This window comes from Monodon monoceros, unplaced genomic scaffold (assembly GCF_005190385.1).
Source record: "Monodon monoceros isolate NGI ecotype Baffin Bay Population unplaced genomic scaffold, NGI_Narwhal_1 Super_Scaffold_7, whole genome shotgun sequence".
Lineage (NCBI taxonomy): Eukaryota > Metazoa > Chordata > Mammalia > Artiodactyla > Monodontidae > Monodon > Monodon monoceros.
The window spans coordinates 78,506,459-78,532,478 of NW_021703784.1; the positions used below are offsets into that span (position 1 = coordinate 78,506,459).

At 36.8% G+C, this 26,020-nt stretch overlaps 1 protein-coding gene across 1 annotated transcript in view; it reads left to right on the forward strand.

Annotated features, from left to right (window-relative positions):
• The window catches only part of LOC114887588 (hypoxia-inducible factor 1-alpha inhibitor-like), a 188,918-nt gene extending 174,360 nt beyond the window's left edge, over positions 1–14,558 (forward strand). Inside the window, 1 exon segment of the mRNA XM_029209385.1 lies at positions 14,211–14,558. Within this exon segment, the coding sequence (XP_029065218.1) occupies positions 14,211–14,558 (348 nt within the window).
• The last annotated feature ends 11,462 nt before the right edge of the window (positions 14,559–26,020 follow it).

A 26,020-nucleotide genomic window follows, 5' to 3' on the forward strand; every position in this document is an offset into this window, starting at 1 on the left:
CTGCATCCCATAGATTTTGGATTGGCATGTTTTCATTGTCATTTTTTTCTAGGTATTTTTTTTCTTTTTTTTTTTTCTAGGTATTTTAAAATTTCTTCTTTGATTTCTTCAGTGATCTCTTGGTTATTTAGTAGCACACTATTTAGCCTCCATGTGTTTGTGTTTTTACAGTTTTTTCATATAACTGATTTCTGATCTCATAGCATTGTGGTCAGAAAAGATGCTTGATATGATTTCAATTTTCTTAAATTTTCCAAGGCTTGATTTGTGATCGAAGATGTGATCTGTTCTGGAAAATGTTTCATGTGCACTTTAGAAGAAACTCTATTCTTCTGCTTTTCATTGGAATGTCCTATAAATATCAATTAAGTCTATCTGGTCTACTGTGTCATTTAAAGCTTGTGTTTGCTTATTTATTTTCTGTATTGCTGATCTCTCTATTGGTGTAAGTGGGGTGTTAAAGTCACCCACTATTATTATGTTACTGTTGATTTCCCCTTTTATGGCTGTTAGCATTTGCTTTATGTATTGAGGTGCTCCTATGTTGAGTGCATAAATATTTATAATTGTTATGTTTTCTTCTTGGATTGATCCTTTGATCATTATGTTTTGTCCTTCCTTATCTCTTGTAACAGTTTTTATTTTAAAATCTATTTTATCTGATATGAGTATTGCTACTTCAGCTTTTCTGTGATCCCCATTTACATGGAATATCTTTTTCCATCCCCTCCATTTCAGTCTGTATGTGTCCCTAGGTCTGAAGTGGGTTTCTTGTAGACAGCATATATAAGGGCCTTGTTTTTGTATCCATTCAGCCAGTCTGTGTCTTTTGGATGGAACATTTAATCCATTTACATTCAAGGTGATTATTGATATGTATGTTCCTGTTACCATTTTCTTAATTGATTTCGGTTTGTTTTTGTGGGGCTTTTTCTTCTCTAGTGTTTCCTGCTTAGAGAAGTTCCTTTAACATTTGTTGTAAAGCTGGTTTGGTGGTGCTGAATTCTCGTAACTTGCCTGTAAATCTTTTAATTTCTCCATCAAATCTGAATGAGATCCTTGCTAGGTAATCTTGGTTGTAGGTTTTTCCTTTTCATCACTTTAAATATATCCTATCACTCCTTTCTGGCCTGCAGCGTTTCTGCTGAGAAGTCAGCTGATAACATTATGCGGAATCCCTTGTATGCTATTTGCTGCTTTTCCCTTACTGCTTTTAATATTTTTCTTTGTCTTTAATTTTTGTCAGTTTGATTAATATGTGTCTTGGTGTGTTTCTCTTAGGGTTTATCCTGTATGGTACTCTCTGTGCTTCCTGGACTTTGGGTGGCTATTTCCTTTTCCATGTTAGGGAAGTTTTCATCTATAATCTCTTCAAATATTTTCTCACACACTTTCTGTTTCTTTTCTTCTTCTGGGACTCCTATAATTCGAATGTTGTTGCATTTCATGTTGTCCCAGAGGTCTCTGAGACTGTCCTCAATTCTTTTCATTCTTTTTTCTTTATTCTGCTCTGAGGTAGTTATTTCCACCATTTTACCTTCCAGCTCACTTATCTGTTCTTCTGCCTCAGTTATTCTGCTATTGATCCCTTCTAGAGTATTTTTAATTTCAGTTATTGTATTGTTCATCGCTGTTTGTTTGCTCTTTAGTTCTTCTAGGTTCTTGTTAAACATTTCGTGTATTTTCTCCATTCTATTTCCAAGATTTTGGATCATCTTTACTATCATTACTCTGAATTATTTTTCAGGTAGTTTACCTATTTCCTCTTCATTTATTTGGTCTTGTAGATTTTTACCTTGCAATTTCATCTGTAACATATTTTTTTGTTGTTTATTTATTTATTTATTTTTTTGATAGGTGGGTCTGTATTCCTGTCTTACTGGTTGTTTGACCTGAGGCATCCAGCACTGGAGTTTGCAGGCAGCTGGGTAGAGCCAGGTCTTGGTGCTGAGATGAGGACCTCCAGGAGGCCTCACTCTGGTTAATATTCCCTGGGCTCTGAGGCTCTCTGTTAGTCCAGTGGTTTGGACTTGGTGCTCCCACCACAGGAGCTCAAGCCAAACTCCTCGTCTGGGAACCAAGATCCTGCAAGTCGCATGGCATGACAAAAGAAAAGAAAAAAAAGGAGCAATACAATAACAAAGAATAAAAAATAAAATAATATTTTCAAGATAAAAAATATATTAGGAAGAATAAAATTATAGTTGAAACTACAACATGGTATAACAGAACCACAACAGAAAAAAGAAAAGAAGAAAAAGGGAATGTGCCAAAAAGAGCAGAACAATAACAAAGTATAAAGAATAAAATAAAATTAGAAAAATAAAAGATTTATTAGAAAAAATAAAAATATAAATGAATAAACAGCAATAAGGTAAAGCAGAACCACAACCTAAAAGAAGAAAAATGAAAAAAAAGCAAGGCCAGAAAAGGTATTGGCTGTGGGGGGCAGAGCTTAGGCTGGGGGTGGGACTTAGGCAGGGGCAGGATCTAGGGTGGGGATGAGGCCTAGGTGGGGGTGACGTTTAAGCACGGGGCAGGGCCTAGGCTCAGAACTTGTATGGCAGGGGAAAGGCAGCACATTCGGGCGGGGGGGGGGCGCCTCAGGATTGTGGAGTTCTTGAGTTTGGAGGTAAGGCCCTGGGTGAGGGTGTGTGGGCAGGGTTTAGGCCCAGCCCTGTTGGAGAGGTCTCAGAGGGGGTCTTAGAGTGCCGCCTGTAGAGATAGGGCAGTGGGTGGGTGTGTAGGGGCAGGGCTTAGGCTCTGCAATTTTGGAGGGAGCCTCTGAGGGTAGAGGATTAGGCCCAGGAGCCCAAGAGGCTCCCCAGTGCCCAAGTGGCCAGGGAAAGTGCTGGCTGTGCTCCCTTTTGTTCTTCCACTTTCCCGAGTGTCTCCCCCCTCACCGCTGAACTGTGGGTGGGTCCCACCGGGTGTGGGAACTCCTCCCCTCCACCCCCTGCCCCTCAGGGTTGCTGGTCCTGTTGGTCCAGCCTTTAGTTTTGCTCCCCCTCCCCTCCCTCCCACTCTCTCAGGACCCCTACAGCTGGAGGGGACCTCAGTGGGCAGAGGATCAGGAGAGCATCTCAGCAGGCCTCCCAGGGCCCAAGTGGGCAGGGTAAAAGCTGGCCATGTTGCTCCTTTCTGATCCTCTGCTCTCCCAATGGTCCCCCCCGCCCTTTTCCCCTCCAGGCATGGGATCCCTTCCCCTCCCCCAGCTGCCCCTCGGGGGCGCCAGACCTGTTCCACCTCATGTCCATTTCTCCTGCCCCTCACTCCCTCTCACGTCCTACCTGGTCGCTGGGGGTTCCTCCCATCCCCTTAGGTGTCTGTGGTCCCCCACCAGTGCCTGGTAAGTGCTCTAGTTGTGTGGAGACCCGAATTCCACAACCTCCTAGTCTGCCATATTGACCCCACCCCCTATATATATATATATATATATATATATATATATATATAAATTAAATCACTGGACAATTGCATTTCCCAGCCTCACTTGCTTCATCTGTAAAGGTGATAATAATAACACTTGGAGTGAGATTTAGGTGAGATATTATAGAAATGGGAAGGATCTGGCAGAGGGCCCGACCCAGGCTTGATGTTATCATTAAAAGTACATGAACTGGGCTTCCCTGGTGGCTCAGTCGTTAAGAATCTGCCTGCCAATGCAGGGGACATGGGTTCAATCCCTGGTCTGGGAAGATCCCACATGCCACAGAGCAACTAAGCCCGTGCACCACAGGTACTGAGCCTGCACTCTAGAGCCCACAAACCACAACTGCTGAAGCCCGCATGCCTAGAGCCCATGCTTCACAACAAGAGAAGCCACCGCAGTGAGGAGCCCATACACCACATCGAAGAGAAGCCCCTGCTCACTGCAACTAGAGAAAGTCCGCACACAGCAACGAAGACCCAACGCACCCAAAGATAAATAAATTAATTAATTAATTTAAATAAAATGAGAGCATTAGGCTATTTCATGTGAAGAGTCTGCTTTACCTATACAATTCTCTGTTAGTGTAGAGAAGAACTATATCTAGATTTTTTTTTAGCATATAAGACACCATCTTGACTAGACAATTAAAAATATTATGCTACAACATGGCCAAATATTTGAGTTATTATGTAGTGAGAACAAGAAATTACTCCTTTTCCACTGGGAAATTCATTACCACCCAAGAGAAATGGGGAATATTTCACTGGTTGTAATTCTGTGAGGCTTACTAGCAATAAAAAGAAGAGCTGGAAATAACACGATTTCTCTGCTGTGATAAAACATGTATAAAATTCACTGCAGAATTAACAGCTTTTACCATTTATAAAAACTGCAACTTCTTCTCCCATATTTCTAGATTTTTTTATTCTGAATGAGGAGGTTGGGAGTGTGCAATATTCTGATTTGATCTATTTAATTAAAATTGTGGACTTGCTTCAGAGGTATTACCAGGAAAGCTCTCCTTTGCCTATGGTGATATGGCTCATCCCATTACCCGGTAGTGGGGAAGTTTTGCCTCCTTGCCCCCATATGAGTTCCTGTTACAACAAAACATAATGCACTTCCCAATTTGCAGGCCTTGTTTCCAGCAGCCAGCCTGATCCACACAACAAGTCTTCCCATGATGACTTGGGGAGATGTGTTATGAGAGTAGATAGACTCACTTGAGTCATTTTTCTCCTTTATTTTCCATCATTCTGTGACTTGGTACGTTTTGCCTCTGTTTTCTACAGTTAGAACAGTAATGAGCACAACAACAACAAAAGCTAATATTTTATGAGGGTTTACTTTGTCTTGGGTACTGTTTAAAAACTTTACATGTATTAACTTATTTATTCCTAATGTTGTAGGAATTATTTTCTTCTACCCTTACAGAGGAATAAAGAGGTTAAATAACTTGTTCTGAATAACAAATTATCATCTAATAGAGGCAGGATTTGAATGCAGGCAGTATGGCTCCAGAGTCCATGCACCTAACCACTATGTTTATAAACATCCATCATCAGTGTGAACACCTGTGGTAAGCAACATCTAAAATGACCCCCAATGATCCCTGACTTCTGACATTCAACCCTTCTGTAATTTCTTCCCTTTGTGTAAAGACTGGACCTAATGATTTGCTTCAAATAGATAGAATATAGTAAAAGTGAGGAGATAATCACTTCTGAGATCAGATTACAGGAGTCTGTGACTTCCATCTTATTCTCTCTCTCTGGCTCTTTCTCTGGCTCTTCCTTCTGATGAAGCAAGTTGTCATGTTGTGAGCAGTCCTATGGAGTAGCCTATTTGGCAAAGAACTAAGGGTGGCTTACAGCCAACAGCCATCGACAAACTAACGTTTTCAGTCCAATATCTAGTGAAGAGCCCAATCTTGCCAACAACCATGTGAGTGAGCTTGGAAGTGGATCCTTCCACTGCAGTAAAGACCGCAGACTAAGCCAACACTGTCATTGTTCCCTTGCAATTGTTCTCTCCTGTGGGAGAACCTGAGCTAAAGGACCCACATACATGGCACCTGGATTCATCACCAAAACTGTGAAATAATAGATATTTTAAGCCACTAAGTTTTGGAGTGATTTGTTACACAGTCATAGAGAACTGATACAACACTCTAGCACTTTTATTATTTATTATTTTCCTTCTCTTTTTTTTTTGGCCGCACCATGCTGCATGTGGGATCTTAGTTCCCCTACCAGGAATCAAACCCATTCCCCCTGCATTGGAAACGTGGAGTCTTAACCACTGACTGCCAGGGAAGTCCCTATTTTCCCTTTCTTTCTTTCCTTTTTGTCAATGCTTGCTATAAGTCACACAATACTTTCACATACATTGTCTTATTTAACCCTCATTCAGCCCTATAAAATATATTATAATTTTCATTTTACAGGTGAGGAAACAGTCTAAGAAAGTTTGTGGAACCTCATAGCTAGTAAGTGGGAAACCCAATGTTAGTACCTGGGTGTCTGTGATCTCTTCATCTTTTTAAAATTTATATCCCTTCTTCCATAAACTATTCCCTGTTTGATTCAATCCCCAAACCCTAATCTTACAAACAGAGCTAATCATTTTCTTGTCTATGACACCTCTCTCTGCATCATTTAAAATAATTACTAGTAATAGATATCATTGTTGAGTGATTTTAATGTGCCATGTACTATGCTAAGAGCTTTATATAAATTATCTTACTTTGTTCTCATAAAAATAATCTGAAATAGGTTCTACTACTTTCATTATTTTGTAAATGAGTAAATTGAGGATCATAGATATTAAACAACTCATAGTCACAGAAATAGAACATTTTGTATTACTTATTAGTTTTAGTTGTAATTCACATGCCTGATTTCCCCAATAAGCGTTAAGCTCTAACAGGGCTTGCATCTTTGCACACCATGACACCCAGCACAGACCTTCCCATATGGGTGCTGAATGAACGATTATTGAACTGAATTTCAACCTTAAGTCCTCCATTTTGTGCATATGGACAGTCAGATTTATTCAGAGTGATACAAATACCAAGAAAACTCATTCAGTACTATATAAGTTCATTATGTATATATATATAATATTTTTTCTACAAATATCTGATGTCATTGACTCTCATGACTCACATAGTATAGAATCTCACTCAAATCTCTTTCTCCTTCACAATTTGTATCTTTATCTCATATCATTTACAACTAAAAGTTATGGCCAAGAATAGCGAATCCTGAGAGTCTACAAAATTAGTAGTTATAAAATAAGTAAACATCTTAATACATTGCTCTTGCTTGAAGAGTTCAAGGCAAGAAAGCAGGATACAAAAAGAATTTCTAAACTGGGATTCAAACCAAATGATATTCGGAAATTAGAATGATGAGGTAGCCAGAAAACTCCTTAATCAAACTCTACATTTCAGTAAATTGAATAATTAATATAGTTTGTCTTAGGGATTCTTACTGAATTGCTTCATAAGAATGCAACTTTAAAATTATCAACTTGATTAATTCATCCACTGAGTTGAGAAATATTTAATGAATGCTTATGATAGCAAGACAGTGTTTTTGTAAACAATAATATAGAAATGAATGAAACATTGTCTCTGTGCCAAGGGTCTTTCAGTATAGTAAAAAAGTTAGATGTGGTTAAATATAGTATCATCTAAGTGCAAAGATAGGTTTAGGTTTTAGGAACACAGACAAGGGAGTTTCTACTTTCAGTGTTAGGAGTATATCAAAATAGTATGTGGTGTATAAGACTTTAATCCATTCATATGATTTCCATGTGATTCCATATTCTCTTAAATTTTCTTTAAATGAAGAAATATAGAAACTACCAAATAAATATAGACATTTTGGAAAGCTTTGGCTCTCTACAACAAATTCCTAGCAGCTAATGGGTCATCCAGAAATATGGCACAATTAATGTTATATCTCTGTGTACTAACGTTAGAACAGAATCACTCCAGAAGAAGGTAAGAGTCTGAGGACCACAGGCACTTTGAACTCCCCAAACATGTCTCAGCTTCAGAAGCACCTGTGCTAAATAACTTTGTGAGTTTTTGCTGTGATGACTCAAAGATATTATAAGTACGTGGGACTTTGCATTGCCAGATTTTCTTCATTACAATTCGGAAGGAAACGTAGCCCTGCGCTATAGAATATAGAATTTATGAAGTCCAAATAGAATTACCCTTATCCCTCTAGGAGTGTCTAATCTAATAGAATTATAAAACAGACTGACTTTGAGACTTACAATTGTTTGGGTCATATGGAGATTACATTTTTAAACCAGAATCATAATGTATTTTTTATTAAAATACAATATTTTTTGAAATAACAATTGTTTTGTTAAATTAATCAATAGCCCCCATATTTGTCTTACAGACCACAATTGCTTCTTCCTTTTGAAACGTATAATATTTGAGTATACAGCCCTCTATTTCTCATTATCACTAGCATCTAGGCACCATCTTGTCTATTGCCCTCTTTCTTTGAAGGCTCTTTACTTGCTGCATGAGGTTTGTATTTTAAGTGCGGCTATCATCGTACCTAACTTACACATCTACATAAACAGCATATCTAATACCCTGAACTTGTTAAGAACACTCTACCACTTCTGAAACACACTATATCCGAACTGGTTCTCATGATCTGCTTTTCTTCCCGGTTCCTCACATTGGTTTTCTCCCACTCCATACTCCAGTCCATCAGGGAGAAGAAATACTTGCGGTCATCTTAGACCTTTTCTCCCTTTCAGTCTCTATTCTATTCTCATAAAATTCTAACAATTCTTTCTCAAAGATGTTTCTCCTTTTCACTTTCCCCCTTCTTTTTTTTTTTAGTTCTTGCCACAGCTGTACTCTTGCTGGCATTTCATACTCTGGTCTCTTCCCCCTCGGGTTCACCATACATATACCCTTAGATGATCTTCCTACATCACAGTTTCTGTTCATCATTCATTTTGGGCAGAGCACACAATGAATCACAACTGTATCTCACTGAGTTATTTTTCCTTCAGTATAGTTATCACCTTTCTTTCATTATAAGAGTTTTGCCTACTCATAGAAAAAGTAAAAAGTACTGACACTATTGTAATTCAAAACTTTTTCTTTTGTATTTCCTAACTGGTTATCATTGTTTTATATAAAAATGTAGATACCTGTTAATTTAAAAAATTTTTTACATGCTCAACTCTCACTCATTCTAGGAATTTTTTTTTTTTAAAGATGTTGGGGATAGGAGTTTATTAATTAATTAATTTATTTTTGCTGTGTTGGGTCTTCCTTTCTGTGCAAGGACTTTCTCTAGTTGTGGCAAGCAGGGGCCACTCTTCATCGCGGTGCACGGGCCTCTCATTATCGCGGCCTCTCTTGTTGCGGAGCACAGGCTCCAGATGTGCAGGCTCAGTAGTTGTGGCTCACGGGCCTAGTTGTTCCACGGCATGTGGGATCCTCCCAGACCAGGGCTCGAACCCGTGTCCCCTGCATTAGCAGGCAGATTCCCAACCACTGCGCCACCAGGGAAGCCCTGATTCTAGTAATTTTAAGTCTATTTTTCTTGGAGTTTCTGGGCACATAATCTTATATTCTTCAAAAAATGATAATTTTTCTACCCCTTTCTGTTCAACGTTTTATTAAATTTGGATAGAACTTCCAGGAAAATGCTAACTAATAATGGAAATAGTCCACATCATTGTCTTGCTTTTGATGTCAGTGGGAATGACTCCAGTGTTTCATTAAGTATCATATTAGGTATGGATTTATGATTTTTGTTCCTAAGTAAGTATCCTTTTCTTTGCTTTCTAAGAGTTTTAGCCAGGAGCAGGTGTTTAATTTTTATCAAATGCTTTTTTTGCCATCATCTGAGAAGGAAAAATATGTTTTTTCCTTTTAATTACTCTTGCAATGTAACCTTTAATAAATTCCCTAATGTAAAATGAATGTTCCTTATTTTCATGAGCTTGTGAGTATGATTTAAGCTATGTTCATATTGATAATCTAAAGGTTGATGGCTCATTGATCAGGAACACTGCTTCACTGATAGTTCTAACCTGATACTACCCTACCCCAAACTTTAGTGATTTCTTGTTTTCAGAAGGTACTTAGTGGGTGTTTAGGAAGAATTAATCTCATAGCTTTCCTCTCTGGTCTCCTTGCTGATGTTGAGAAAGGTGTGTGATCACCCTCTCTCTTCTACTGGCAGCTCCTTTTATAGGAATGATACTCTTGAAAGAGAGAAAGTTTATTATGGATTCATACCACAGATGCCTACAGATGAAAGCCCTCAAAACACTAGTATCTCTGTGAATTTTTGAAACTTTTCTACACTACCAGTTCTATATTGAATTTCATGAAGAAATAGGGATTCTTCTGAACACTGTCTCTGGGACACTGCAGCAACATTGCTTACATCCTGAAGTATCACAATGCATTTCAAGTCAAAGGGATGTCTGGGAGCCACCAGTTTGTGGGCTGGACAGGTTCAGCTATATTCTGAACCTAGCTTAGATTCAGATAGGTCAGTCATATATTAATAATATTAATTACTTAATATTAAGCAATTTAGTCAGATTTATCCAATTCAACCATGTTTTCCATTACGTGAAATCCCCTCCCCCTTCTTTGGGCTTTTTAAGCTCTAGTCTTTCTGCCTACAGTTTCCCAGCTATGTCTTCCTGTATATTGGTTTTATCCTTAATTTTCCTGGAGTATATCCTCAAATACACACAAATAAGAATCGTGGGTGCTCAAATTTCTGAACCTTACATGTCAAAAATACCTTAATTTACTCTTCTTCTTGAATGATTATTTAATTGAGTATAAAATTCTAGAATTCAAAGGCATTTCCCTCATTCCTTGGAGCCATTGCTCCATTATCTTCTAGTATTTGGTGTAACTGACTTTTAGACCTTTATAGGTGACCTGCTTTTCTCTCTCTTCCCTGTAAACTTTTATTGTCTCATGTTTAATTTTGAAAATCTGCGGCGGTGTCTAGTACTTCACTCCCTGGACACATTCATTCTAAATAATAATGCTTTCCTTTAACACTTTTGAATTTGCTATTGTCACTGTTGTTGTTTTCCTCCCCTTCATTTTCACCTACTTTTTCTTGTTGGAATGATTGTCAGTAGGATATTGAACATCCTGAATGGTCCTTTATGTCTCTTCCCTGTTTTTTTCATAGTTTATTTATTTTTTGTTTTGTTTTCTTTGCTCTGAGATCAGAGATTAAAAAAAATATATATCTCCCAGGTCTTTGTTTTTTTTTTTTTTTACAATTAATCTATTGACTTCCAAAAGGTCTTTTTCTTTTCAGATTGATAATTTTTGTTAGCATTGTATTTATATTTTATTGGTGCTATAGCTTTAAATCTCTTTTAGGACACAGTAAAAATTGTTCCCTTAAGCTATATAAATTATATTTCCTTTGGGATTTATTGTTATGTTTATTTTTAATTTTATATTATTCCTTTGTGCTACTATTTTTCTCATATTTTCTTTTGGCTCATGGATATTCATATTTAAGAATAAAGGACTTGTTTAAATATTCCCAGTAGCTAATCTGAGTTTCTTCTATTGCTGGGTATGGAGATCAATTTTAACCATAGCCTTTTCTCCAAAATGGGAAAGTTTACTGAAAGTTCATTGTCGGTGGACAGGGTTTATGGATAGGAAGGCTTTCAGGTAGGGTGTGTGGATAAGAAGTTGGCTTCCAATGCTGGAATGAGAGTCTCAACCTCAAGTCTTAGCTATCCCAGGGTGGTTCCTTCCTTCCTTCCTTCCCTCCTTCTTCCCTCCTTCTCTCTCATTCTCTCTTTCTCTCCCTCCTTCCCTTCATCTTTCTTTCCTTTTGAGTAAAGCCTTTTGATTTTCATTCAGACAGAAAATAATGGGTTGACAATCCTTCATTTTGAAGTGTGGGTTATGGGGAATAGGCAGAGGGCTGGCTAGCATATGGCAGTTTTGTTTTCAGAACTATAACAAATTCTCTTGTTTAACATCTCCCTCTCACATCTCCTCTTATCTACTGACTCCAAGGTGTTCCATTCTCAACTTTGAACCTCCCCCATGTATTTATTCTGGACTGCAAGTACTTCAACTGTTTTGTCAACCCACTTCAACTACAATCCATTTTCCAGTAATTTATTGCATTCTCTTATGCTATAGACCTTGCCCTGTTGATGTCTCTGACGTGATTTCTTCTGTGTTATGAATGTATTACTTTTCAGAATTGTACACTCTCATTACAATGGAGTCTTGAGAGGGAGAGAAGACAAATGCCTGTGTTCCAAATATCAGCATTTGTACAATAAAAACTATGGTTTTCATAAAAATGATACATTGTAATTATAAAAATTTTACACAGTGAAAAAAATAGTGTATAGAAATATGCCAAAATTCACACAGAATTCAATGATCCAGAAAATACCAATATTAATGTTAGTCAAAACTGGTTTCAGGTACTTTCTATATATAAATTTTAAAATGGATGTCTTAGAGATATGGTGATGGAAAATTATAGAGACAATTATATTGAAATATCCTTTATATTAGAAAAAATTGCATTTTATTTTCAGAATTTCATCTTGAATGAGATATGCCCCCATGCTCAAATTAATTTCAGTGTTATCAACCAAATCAATCAATGTTTATGAACAAAGCCACCAAAGAACCATTTCTCAAATCACCTTGGCTCCATGTTGCAATTTATTCACAACTGTGATCCTTCCAAGTCCTTCCTGAATATTTCTGGGAATTCCCAAAGGATCTTCTTACATCTAGGTTTCTTCTACTGGCCTCTCAGCCTGGCTGCTCATAACTCCTCCATGATATACTATACAGGCTCTGAAGATGAGAGGACAAGTGTGGTTTACAGTAATCCTTTGTAAATTAAGAAAAATCCCACATCTGTTGTTATATCTTGGCTATTTAAATTTTTATTTTGTACTGTTATTAGATATGTTTGATTTACATATTTTTATAGTATTTAAGATAAAACCTTTAAATTATTGTTTTTACAACTTTTTTTTCAACAAATTTCTGTTCTCCTTATTTTCTTAACTAGACTTTATTGTCCTCATAACTTTCTGTAATATGAGAGGTTGAAGGGTAGGAATTTGCTGAATAGTGAAGTTTTTCCCATATATAAGATTTAAAAAATATATATAATTTTCCTTTACATTATTAAATACACCTTAGTTTTTAATTGTGTTTTCTTTATGCTTTTACAGCAGTATTTATCCGGGATAGCATACTTTTCCCTTTTTAGACTTTTATTTAAAATTTTTGGTTTTATAATGGCATGGCCAGATAAATTATTCTGTAAAATTTGTGATTTAGGTGATCAGTTAAAATTTATTTGAGACCTATTTTATTTTGTAAATTTCCCCAAAATAAATGTGATACATATATTCATATATGTATATTTTATTGTAGTAAAAAACACATAACATGAAGTCAATTCAAATTTGTAAGTATACAGTACAGCATTGTTAACTATATGCAAATTGTTTTACAGTAGATCTCTAGAACTTTTTCCTCTTGCATGACTGAAACTCTATATCTATTGACCAGCAACTCCCATTTCCCCCTCCTCACATTCCCTGGTGACCACCTTTCTACTTTTTTATTTCATGAGTGTGACTACTTTTAGATATCTCATACAAGTGAAATCATGTAGAATTTGTCCTTCTGTGACTGGCCTGTTTTACTTACCATGTCTTCAGGGTTCATCCATGTTGTAGCATGTGTCAGGAGTTCCTTCTTTTTTAGGGCTGAATAAATGAAAATTACATTCTCTTTATCTATCCACCCGTTGATGGACATTTATGTTGTTTCTACCTCTTTACTGTTGTGAATAATACTACAATGAACATAGGAGTGCAAATAGCATTTCAAGATTCTGTTTTCAATATGTTTGGATAAATACCCAAAATTGGGATGGCTGGGTCATATGGTAGTCCTATTTTTAATTTGAGGAAACTCCACACTATTTTCCACAGTGGCTGCATCATTTTTCACTCCTACTAACAGTGCACAGGAGTTCCAATTTTACCACATCATCACCAACACTTACTATTTCCTTCTTCTTTTTTTTTTTGATAATAGCCCTATTAACATTTGTGAGGTGATATTTCATTGATTTGATTTACGTTTCCCTGATGATTAGTGATGTTGAGCACCTTTTCATATACTTGTTTGCCATTCTTATGTCTTCTTTGGTGAAATGTCAATTCAAGTCATTTGCTCATATTTTAATCCATTTATTTATTTATGCTAATAAGGTGTAAGAGTTCCTTATATACTTTGGAAATTAACCCCTTATAAAATATATGGTTTGCAATTATTTTCTTTCATTCTGTGAATTGACTTTTTACTCTTATTTCCTTTGCTACGTAGAAGCTTTTTAGTTTGATGTGGTCCCACTTGTCTATTTTTGCTTTTCTTGCCCATGTTTTTTGTGTCATAATCAAGAATTCATTTCTAAGACCAATGTTATAAAGTTTTTTCCTTATGTTTTCTTCTGAGAGTTTTATGGTTTCAGGTCTTACATTTAAGTCTTTAATTCATTTTGAGTGTATTTCTGTGTATGGTGTAAGAGAAGGGTCCAATTCCATTTTCTGCATGCAAATATTTAGTTTTCCCAACACTAATTTTTTAAAGAGACTATCCTTTCCCCATTGGGAAGTGTTTCCACTCTTGTCCAAATTTCGCTGCTTTTTTAAAAAAATCTATGGGCAGGCAGGGGAGTCCTGGGATGAGAAACACCTGGGAGCAGGAGTGCTAAGGCCCCACCTCCTCCCAGACTCCTGTATAAGGAGTTTAGCTCACATTACCTATCACAGTCCCGAGTGCTGCTGCCTCCCGCCCCGCCCTGCCGCCCAATCAGAGCCACAGGGCAGTAGCTCCGGGCCCCAGAGGCCAGACCATCTGTGCAAAATGTATGTCTCGAACACCCAGCCCGGGCAGGGCTGCAGAAGCCAGAGTGAGGGAATGAATTGCGCATGCGCGGGCGGCAAATCTCTAGCTCCTCAGGAACGGAACCAAAGGGCCTGGCGTAGCGCGGGCGCTTCTGGCCCGGCCACCTAGGGCTCCCATGCTAAGTCTGTCAAGGTCAAGGCTACAGCAACTCGACAAGCCTTTCCACTATCCTCAAGGCAAGCAGTTTTTTTTTTTTTTTTTTTGCTGTACGCGGGCCTCTCACTGTTGTGGCCTCTCCCGTTGCGGAGCACAGGCTCCGGACGCGCAGGCTCAGCGGCCATGGCTCACGGGCCCAGCCGCTCCGCGGCATGTGGGATCTTCCCGGACCGGGGCACAAACCCGTGTCCCCTGCAGGCGGACTCTCAACCACTGCGCCACCAGGGAAACCCCAGTCAAGCAGTTTTTGCTGGGAGCTTGAAGGTATCTAAAATTCGTGCCAGAAGACCAACTGTGCCTGTCCCTCAAACATTTGCCTTTAAGGGCAGCTTCAGGGCATTACTCTCTGTTTCTGAACCAGCCCATCTGGCAGCAGCCTGGGGAAGTTGCCTCCTCCACTCAGTCTCCTCCATCAGGAACTATTTTTTTCTTTGAACACCGTCAGGGACGCCCGCGGCAGGAGCTGAGGGCCTGGTCCAGGTGAGTGGAGTGTGGAATTTACCAGGAAGGCACAGGGCACAGAGTCTGCAGGGTGTTCTTGGTGACTTCGGACTCATGTCCTCTGTTCATATTTCTGGGCTCTCTATTCTGTGCCATGATCTATAGATCTGTTTTTATGTCGGGGCCATATATATATATATATATATATTTTTTTTTTTCCAATAGTTTTGTTATATGTTTTGAAGTTAGGAACATTGGGAGCCAGCTCTACTCTTCACTTTCCCCCCAGGGAGAGGCCTCCAAATTGTGTCAGCTCTGCCTGCTATACCACTGGTCCTCAGGAACAGCAGGGAGGCTCCCAGCTCTGTTTTTTTCTCTGTGGCACCCAGGCACCTAGAATATTCTGGGTTCCATTAGGGCCTTGAGATAGGCAAAACAGAAACCAGTCTCGTGAGCAGCCCTCAGGAAAAAGCTAGAACATTGGCTGCATGTTCCAACTCTCCCTCCTCAGGGAGAAGCCAGGAGTTGAGGATTTTTTCCTGCTTCTGTGCTGAGCTGTGGGGGAGGGACTATGGCAAGTGAATAGGTGCTAGTCTAAATTGTTGCCTTTGTTCTCAGTAGCTCGCAACTTGACACCTTTTCCAGTTAGTGCTTAGATTCAGGCAAGACAGAAATCAGACCCTTGGGTACTTTCCCCAAAAGTCTGCATGTTGCATGAATATTTCAGTCTTTTCTTTTCCTCCCCAGGGAGAAGCCAGGAACTCGGAGTTTTCTCCTGATTATGCCTCAGAGCGCCAAGGGGAGGACTAGGTGAGTGAGTGCCATGAATTTTCCTACCAGCTTAGATACAGCTAGTTTTCCACACAACTAAGTGGTGGGACCCTCTTAACTGGTTTATGGATATCTCACCAAGGGAATTTGTTCATGTATTGCTGTTGAATAGATGTCTCCTTAGGTAAAAGAGGGTTTGGGGCTTCCTATTCTGCCATCTTGTTGACATCCTGTCGTGTGTGTGTGTGTGTGTGTGTGTGCGTGTGTGCATTTTGTATTTTCTTTCTGTTTTTGAGATATAATCGGCATACGGCACTATATGAGTTTAAGGTATAGAGCATAATGATTTGATTTACATATATCATGAAGTGATTGTCACGATAAATTTAGTGAACATCATCTCATATTTATATATAAAATTAAAGAAATAGAAAAAAACTTTTTTCTTGTGATGAGAACTCTTAGGATTTACTGTCGTAACAACTTTCATATATAACGTAGAGCAGTGTTAATAAATTCATCGTGTTGTACGTTACATCCCTAATACTTATCTTATTAATTAGAAGTTTGTACCTTTTGACTGCCTTCTTCCAATTCCCCTTCCCCCCCAACCCCCTGACCCTGGTAACCACAAATCTGATCTCTTTTTCTGTTTGTTTGTGAGGTATAATTAATCTACAATGCTATGTTAGTTCCTGTTACACAACATAGTGATTCAATGTTTCTGTACATTTCAAACTGATAACCACAGTGTCTCGTTACCGTATGTCACTATACAAAGATATTATATAGTTGTTGACTGTATTCCCACACTGTGCATTTCATACCTGTGACTCATTTATTTTGCAGCTGGAAGTTTGTACCTCTTAATCTTACTCACCTATTGCTTTCCTCCCCCTACCCCTCTAGCAAACACTTGTTTGTTCTCTGTACCTATAACTCTGTTTCTGTTTGGTTATGTTTGTTCATTTGTTTTGGTTTTTTGGATTCCACTGGTTTAGATGAACTGGTTTATGAATATCTCACAAAGGTATTTGTCCATGTATTACTGTTAAGTAGGTTTCTCCTTAGGGAATGGAGGATCTGGGGCTTCCTATTCTGCCATCTTGGTACAAAATTCAATATATATGCTTTAATTTGACATTGTTATTTTATCATTTAAATTACCTGTGCCCTTATTTATCTTTTCAAATATTTTCTTTGGTAATGTATGAAAGAATTTTGTTAAATTCTCTTAGATATTGAGTTATTATCTCCTTTCATTTCAAGCTATTTTTGATACACATATTTCAATGTTATGGGCTTTTTTTTAACCTTATGAAAGTCCATGAATTTATCAACTTATGTTTAAAAATAGATTTGATCCATGTAAAAAATTTTCAGTTTGCTTTTTGCCTTAGATTCTACTTATTTAATGTATATATCTCAACTGCTGCTTTACTTTATGTTTGCCTAAAACATATTTATTCATTCTTTTATTTTAACCTTTCTGTATGATATTGTTTAGCTGTGCCTCATAAGATTATTTATTTTTTGACCTAATTAAAATCTTGTTCTTTTAAGAGAGGAGTTTAAACCATTTGTACTAAAGTATTAATAACTATATATATTTTAACATTATATATTAAAGATATTTTTTAATACTTTCAGTGTTTTGTAAAACGTATTTTATGGTTTTAATTATATAAGTGGTTTCCTTAGCTTTCAAATTGTTTCCTAATCATTAAAGTCACAAGTGTAACGTTCTCTTTTCTTTCTTCTCTACAGAAAGCAAGGGGTTTAATAAAACTTTGTTTTGTCCACATCTCATCTTTATAAATATAACATTAGTTTGTATCCTCATATTATTGTAATTGATTTTTCAAATTACAGATGTTCCCTTCCAATCTTAATTTTATCATATTTGAATTTGGTATTTCATTTAAATTAAAAACAGCATCAACTCAGATATTTATTTTTACTGCTCACTTCCATTCTCTTCAATTCAAAAATTTCTATTTTCAAATACTTAATTTTGATTACTCTCTGGGCCATCTCCAGTCTCTCTTCAGGAAGGGTAAATGGGTATATCTTCTTAGTCCTTGTTCCCTTGATAGTGTCTTAGTCTTGTTCTTGTCTTTACATTTATTTAAGTCAAATTGACTGAGTTTCACATTTATGTCTTTCAAAACTCCATTTTGAAATAGAGCTATGTAGCTTCATTTTTTTTCATATAATATTTCAAAAGCATCTGAAAAAAATTCTGACTTTTATTCTTATCTAGGCATTCTGTTTATTATTTTGATGTTGGATTTTATTCAATTTTATTTTTTATATCCTGCTTTTACTAATTCTGTATATATTAATTCAATTATTTGACTTTTAATTTCCTCATTATTTTCCTTATCAATTCCAGCTCTCCTTTTATCTTATTCCGTTGCATTTCATTCTCAACATCTTCTATTTTCATGACTTTCTGATGTTGTCTGAAAAGGTCATGGCTTTTTGTCTCACAATGGTAGATCTATCTAGATCAAATTTGGGCTGGCATCCAAGTATAGACATTTTTATTGGTATACCTTTCCATCCCGGTGATGGGTGACTCTCTTTCCAACAGATAAAGTTGGATGGGAACTTCTTGTGCAGTACTAGCCCACATCTGCTTTTTTCTTGCTTCACAGTTTGGTTCTCTAGAACTTTGAAAGAGGTGGTGCATATGAAAAAGAGACTAGAATCCTAAGTATGTAACACTTCTTAGTGCTTCTCTTTCTATATTTCCCTATATACTCCTTTATTTGTAGGTTTCACACCTCCCAGGGTGTCATGTTCCAAAAAACAAACCTTTCCGTACCTTTCTTGTATTTGAAATCTCCATCTGAATGTAAAAAGTAATATACTGTGACAGATGGGATATGGTGACTTTTCTGGATACACATATTGTTTTTTTGAGCCACTGAAGAAGAAGGTAGAGAAAGACAAAAGATATGCTTGCCTACTTTTTGCAGGATTAGTGTACTATTGATTGCCCTTTCAGTAAAATTTTTCATTTTTGTAATTTACAGAAATTTTCCTAGATTTTGATGAGAGTTGAGTAAGCCGTAGTCTTGCTATGAGATCTTGCTTTTATTTTTACTGTCTTTAGATATAGTTTAGTGGGAAATTGAAAGTGGCTCTGTCATGGAGAACTAGCCAGTTACTTTTATACCTCTCTCATGATGTAATAATTTTGAATATCAAGGTCCTCCATAAAGTAAACTCACTTGCCCTTATCAAATGATGCTTTTCACTGCTCCCCAGTAAAAACTTAATGCACCAATAAAGAGAAACACAGTGTGCTAATTTCTCTGTTGCTTATATCTTCCTATTTTTTTCACCCACATCCTACTAATCCATCGAGGGTCAAATAATATATCATTATGAGGATTTCCTTTATTGAACTCTCAAAATGTATTCTCGATACCACAGATTGATGCTCTAAGTTACTATTTTTGTCTTCTGATTGTTCCATAGGTCTAATCTTAATTCCATGATTGGAATTCTTTGGCAACAGGGCAGATGTATCATGCCATGTTTACTTATTACGTATTCTTTGAATATCCTCAATACATTGCAGTAGACTTTGTAAGGATAATTAAGATAAAAAAGTGCCAGTTTCAGAGAGTTTAATTCCAATAAAGAAAATTCTTTGTAGATAGCTCCACAAAGACTCAAATTACTGCACTATGGATAACAAATTACACATTCTATACGATGTTATAAAATCAAAGGAGGGATAAATGGCTTTTTCTAGTATCAATCTGGTAGTGGCCTTAATGATGTATGAGGGAGGTGAAGGGTTCAGAAGTATTTATGTACTGATTATTCTGTTGAGAAAGCACCGTGATCAGTTGGTTGCAACATCCTAGGCACATGCTTGGTGGGTGAAAATAAAATAATCTTGAACAAAAATCACTGAAGAAAAGATGAAAAAATGAGTTAAGATTTGGCAGTTTACTAGATATTTTTACTAGGCTTATGAAGGGCAGAAATGACTATGTTCCCTGAGCTAACGTATTTTAGATGTAAAGACAACCAAACTGCTAGCAGCCGTGTATTTTCCTCAAAACTACCTTCGCCTGCTAACTAAAACTTTATGATAATACTGTTCAATTAAGGGAATAAAGTGACGCTGAGTCATGTTTGAAATCTGAATGTTGCTCAGCCGGTATCAGATTGTCACCTAAATTACAAATTTGTAACTGGATTCCATCTTTCCTTTCATTGCTGTCTTATTCTTGCCTATCTGAGTGACACATGATAATGTGATTAATTACTCTAATTTGTCTTCAGTGAATCTTAATTTCATAGTTTCAAAATGTATAGGTTGTCATCTTCTAACAGATAACATCTAGTTAATAAGCACATGTGATATGCTGCATTTACTATAATGATCTATGCAGTGAAATCAGGGTGTATCAAATTAAACCACGAATGCTCAAATAACAGTTGCAAGGACTAAAAGTGGTACTTCCCTTTTAGACTCCTTTGAACGGACAGCATTTGAATTTAAGTGTTAGATAAAGTTTGACCATCACATTTACGGTTAATTCCATGCCTATTTATATTTCATTTGGAAGTCTTATCTCTGTATTTATTTTTAAAATTCAAAGGATCAGACTAAATGTTGTTTAACACATTTATTGACACCGATAGAACCAGTATTTCTTTTTTCTGTTCTTGACAAATAGAGCACTTAGCAACTTTGCAAGCCTTGAGGCATTACATCTTGGAATCTAAGAGCTGGCATTCATTGGACCCTTCTGCTATAACTCCTTCATTTGTGGTTTTTTTTTTTTTTTTTAGTTCTGAGAAATGAAGTATAGGTTTGTTAAAGGACTTGCTCATGTTCATATTTGTGTTTTGTTTTTTTTTTTTCTTTTCGGTACGCGGGCCTCTCACTGTTGTGGCCTCTCCCATTGCGGAGCACAGGCTCCGGATGCACAGGCTCAGCGGCCATGGCTCACAGGCCTAGCTGCTCCGCGGCATGTGGGATCTACCCGGACTGGGGCACAAACCCGTGTCCCCTGCATCGGCAGGCGGACTCTCAACCACTGCGCCACCAGGGAAGCCCCATGTTTGTGTTTTATATAGAATCCATATTGAAACCTACATGTTTTTTGATGATGCTATCCGGGGGTTTTCCCGGGGTCAGTGTTGACTTAACTGACAATGCAGTTTTTAATCTTCACTATTGTTAAAAACTAGGGAAAGATTTTCCTAACTCCAATCTTTTTGTTCTTATAAATCTCTAATCATGGCTTTGAAATGTTTCATTTCCAAATTTACTGCTATGGAACATAATTCATTTGGACCAGGACGCTCAAACAATAGGACACTCAGACTCATTTGGTTTCTTCCCTCTTCTTACATACTTTGGGCAACAGTTATCTTTTAAAGTTCCTTTCTGACATTAAAAACCAATGAATATTCATTAAAACTATAGAATTGGTGATACCTGTGTTTCAATTGAAGGGTGTTAAAGGGCTCTACTTTTGGAAGTAGGTATTCCAGCGTTCAAGTACAAATTTAGCCACTTACTAGCTGTTATTGTTTTTAAATATTTGCATGCTTTTGGAGCTACCTCATATTGAGAACTAACTATAAACCACGTGCTATTCTAAGTTCTTTATGTATAATAAATTGTTTAATCCTTAATCATGACCATTTGAAATAACTACTACCATTATTCCTATTTAATAGAAAAGGTGATTAAGACACAAAGAGGTTAAGTAATTTGCCAGTAATCACAAAGTTTTTAAGTGGTAGAGCCAGAATTCAAACTCAGTCAGTCTCAGTACAATCTGTGCTTTTTACCCTCATATTCTATCATAACATCCCTAGTTCTTTGTCACTAAATTGCAGATGATAATAATTAATTTAATCTCATTGAACTGTGATTATTATATAAGACAGTACATGTAAAACAGAAATAACTAAGGACCTATTATGAACACACTCAACAAATGGCCACTTCTTCCCCTCCAACCTCTTCCTTCTCCTCTCTTTCCCTTCTCCTTTAAAATATTAATCAAGGCTAAGTAAAAGAGAAAGAAGAACTTGCAGAAATACAGCTTAAAGTTGCTGTACTTTTGTTGTTGTTGTTCTTAGTACCTCACACAAAGGAGTTTAGGAGGTTGTGCTGATAGAAAGTTGAAAGTGAAACCAAGAATGGTAATTTTTTTTTTTATGGCCTGCAAAGAAAGTAAGTTATCTTCTTATATTTCAGGTTGAAAAAGCATGTCAATGAAATGGTCAGGGTTAGCACAACTTGGTTTCTCAGCAGAAGTATCATTTTGATTGGTTTTGAAAATAATTAGGAAGTTATTGTCAAGTGTTAGTAAGATGATTAGCATCATTGTAATATTTTGGTTAGATATATACCTTTAAAAAGTATGGTTCATTTTCTCAGAAGGAGGAGTGAGAGACTACTGGAAATTTCTCTGACATACTTTGAAATATGGAGAGAAAGTGATTCAGATTGTATTGATTGATGCCTTCTGGTCATCTTGACCAGATTTGCAAGTAGCCACATATTTTTGTTAACGCAATCAACATCTGCTCAGTGAAATGAGAAAAATCAATTATTTGGGTCGTGAAAACAGTTTCTGTGGGAGGAGAGTGGTTTAAATGATTTTCCCCCCTACCTTTTAACTAAATGCGTTGGCAGCCTGCAGAGACAATGTCTCTTCTGGGTAGGAGGTAGGAGTAATCTGGTTATCAAGGCTGTGGGCATCTCACTTCCAATATTTTAATAGGAAATGGAGTCTTGGGTCTGAATGAGGTAAAGAATTAAAACTAAGATGCCTGAATAGGCTGAAACCTCATCAAAAGGTAAATTGACCATAATTTGCCACAGCACAGAGAACTGGCAAGAAAGCTTCCATATCTAGGCCTTGGTTCCTGACTGGAGTGGGGGAAGAGTCACCTGAAAAATTGAAGACTTAAGTCTGTATTCACAGAAGTTTAAAATTTGAATTTATACTTTATATTAAAAGGTTTTGAAATCCTTTGTGCTCAGGAATGACCATAAAAATAGGCCTGGGCAATGAAAAACCATTCTGGAAGGATACTTTCACAATGTAGACCATTGGGAATCTCACACATTAAAACAACCACTAATGAAGATCAGCCCTCAGTTGGAAAGTTGAAAATGTATGATCAGCAGTTCAACATGAGTGAGACTTGGAGGAAGCCAAAACAAAATAGAAGATTGGAGCTCCATAAAAATTAGAATAACACTCTAAAAAAGAATATAAAATAATTATGTTTAAATGATTAAAAACATAAAAGAACATAAAAGGACTTGAAAAAGTAGCAAATAGAACTTTGAAAAACGAAAAAAAATAGCTACTGATATTAAAAACTAAACAGATTAAGTAGATTAGGCATATCTGGAAAGAAAATTAATGAATACGAATGATGCCAAGCAAATTACCTGAAAGTGAGAAAAGAAATTCAAAAATTAAAAACAGCAGAAAAATAGTATATAGGCAAAGAGAACAGAATGAGATGTTTAACATATGCATAATAAAGACTATAAAAAAGGGAATGGGGGATGGGGCATAGATATTTGAATAAAGAATGGTTATAGATTTTCCTTTATGAAAGATATAAATCCTTCAATTAAGAAGTTATTCATTTTAAGCCATTTTTTAAATTGAAGTAGAGTTATTTTATAATGTGTTAGTTTTGGCTGTACAACAAAGAGATTCAGTTATACATACATATATACATATATGTATGTATATATATACATATATTGTTTTTCAGATTCTTTTCCATTATAGGTTATTACAAGGCTATTCTTTTTTCAGATTCTTTTCCATTATAGGTTATTGAATATAGTTCCTTGTGCTGTACAGTAAGACCTTGTTGTTTATCTATTTTACGTATAGTAGTGTGTATATGTTAATCCCAAACTCCTCCTTTATCTCCTCCCTTCCCTCCACCCCTTGCTATCCCCTTTGGTAACCATAAGTTTGTTTTCTATGTCTGTGGGTCTGTTTTTGTTTTGTAAATAAGTTCATTTGTATTGATTTTTTAGATTCCACATATAGGTGATACCATATACCATATGATATTTGTCTTTCTCAGATTTACTTCACTTAGTGTGATAATCTCTAAATCCATCCATGTTGCTGCAAAAAGCATTATTTCATTCTTTTTTATGGCTGAGTGGTATTCCATTTTGTGTGGAATATATATATATATATATCTACACATACACACACACATACATGAATACCACATCTTATTTATCCATTCATCTGTTGGTAGACATTTAGGTTGCTTCCATGTCTTGACTATTGTAAATAGTGCTGCTATGAACATTGGGGTGCATGTATCTTTTCAAATTAGAGTTTTCTCTGGATATATGCCCAGGAGTAGGATTGCGGGATCATATAGTAACTCTGTTTTTAGTTTTTTAAGGAAACTCCATACTGTTTTCTGTAGTGACTATACTAATTTACATTCCCATCAGTGTAGGAGGGCTCCTTTTTCTCCACACTCTCCAGCATTTATTATTTGTAGACTTTTTAATGATGGCCATTCTGACTGGTGTGAGGTGATACCTCATTGTAATTTTGTTTTCAATTTCTCTAATAATTAGTGATATCGAGCATCTTTTCATGTGCCTGTTGGCCTTCTGTATGTCCTCTTTGGAGAAATATCTACTTAGGTCTTCTGCCCATTTTGGAAATTAATCCGTTGTCGGTCACATCATATGCAAATATTTTCTTCCAGTTCATTGGTTGTCTTTTCATTTTACTTATGATTTTCTTTGCTGTGCAAAAGCTTTTAAGTTTAATTAGGTCCCATTTGTTTATATTTTTTATGTCAATTACTCTAGGAGGTGGGTCAAAAAAAATATTGCTGTGATTTACATCAAAGAGTGTTCTGCCTATGTTTTCCTCTAGGAGTTTTATAGTATCCAGCCTTACATTTTGAGTTTGTTTGTTTATTTATTTATTTATTTTTGCGGTACACGGGCCTCTCAGTGTTGTGGCCTCTCCCGTTGTGGAGCACAGGCTCCGGACGTGCAGGCTCAGCAGCCATGGCTCATGGGCACAGCTGCTCCGCGGCATGTGGGATCTTCCCAGACCGGGCCACGAACCCGTGCCCCCTGCATCAGCAGGCGGACTCTCAACCACTGCGCCACCAGGGAAGCCCTTGAGTTTATTTTTATATATGGTGTTAGAAAACATTCTAATTTCATTCTTTTACATGTAGCAGTCCAGTTTTCCCAGCATCACTTCTTGAAGATACTGTCTTCTCCATTGTATATTCCTGCCTCCATTGTATATTTGTTGTCATAGATTAATTGACCATAAGTGCATGTGTTTATTTCTGGGCTTTCTATCCTGTTCCATTGATCTGTATGTCTGTTTTTGTGCCAGTGTCATACTGTTTGATCACTGTAGCTTTGTAGTATAGTCTGAAGTCAGAGAGCATGATTCCTCCAGCTCCATTCTTCTTTCTCAAGTTTGTTTTGGCTATCCAGGGTTTCTTGTGTTTCCATGCAAATTTAAAAATTTTTTGTCCTAGTTCCGTGAAAAATGCCATTGGTAATTTGATAGGGATTGCATTGAATCTGTAGATTGCCTTGGGTGGTAAGCTCATTTTAACAATACTGATTCCTCCAATCCAAGAACACGGTGTATCTTTCCATCTGTTTGTGTCACCTTCAGTTTCTCTCATCAGCATCTTATAGTTTTCAGACTGTAGGTCTTTTACCCCCTTAGGTAGGTTTATTCCTAGGTGTTTTATTCGTTTTGATATGATGGTAACTAGGATTGTTTCCTTAATTTCTCTTTCTGATATTTCATTGTTAGCGTGCAGAATGCAACAGATTTCTGTGTATTAATTTTGTATACAGCAACTGTAATGAATTCATTGATGAGCTCTAGTAGTTTTCTGGTAGCATCTTTAGGATTTTCTATGTATAGTTTCCTGTGATCTGCAAACAGTGAGTTTTATTTCTTCTTTTTCAATTTGGATTCCTTTTGTTTCTTTTTCTTGTCTGGTTGTTGTGGCTAGAACTTCCAATGCTGTGTTGAATTAAAGTGGCTAGAGTGGGCATCCTTCTCTTGTTCCTGGTCTTAGAGGAAATGCTTTCAGCTTTTCACCATTGAGTATGATGTTAGCTGTGGGTTTGTCATACATGGCCTTTATTATGTTGAGGT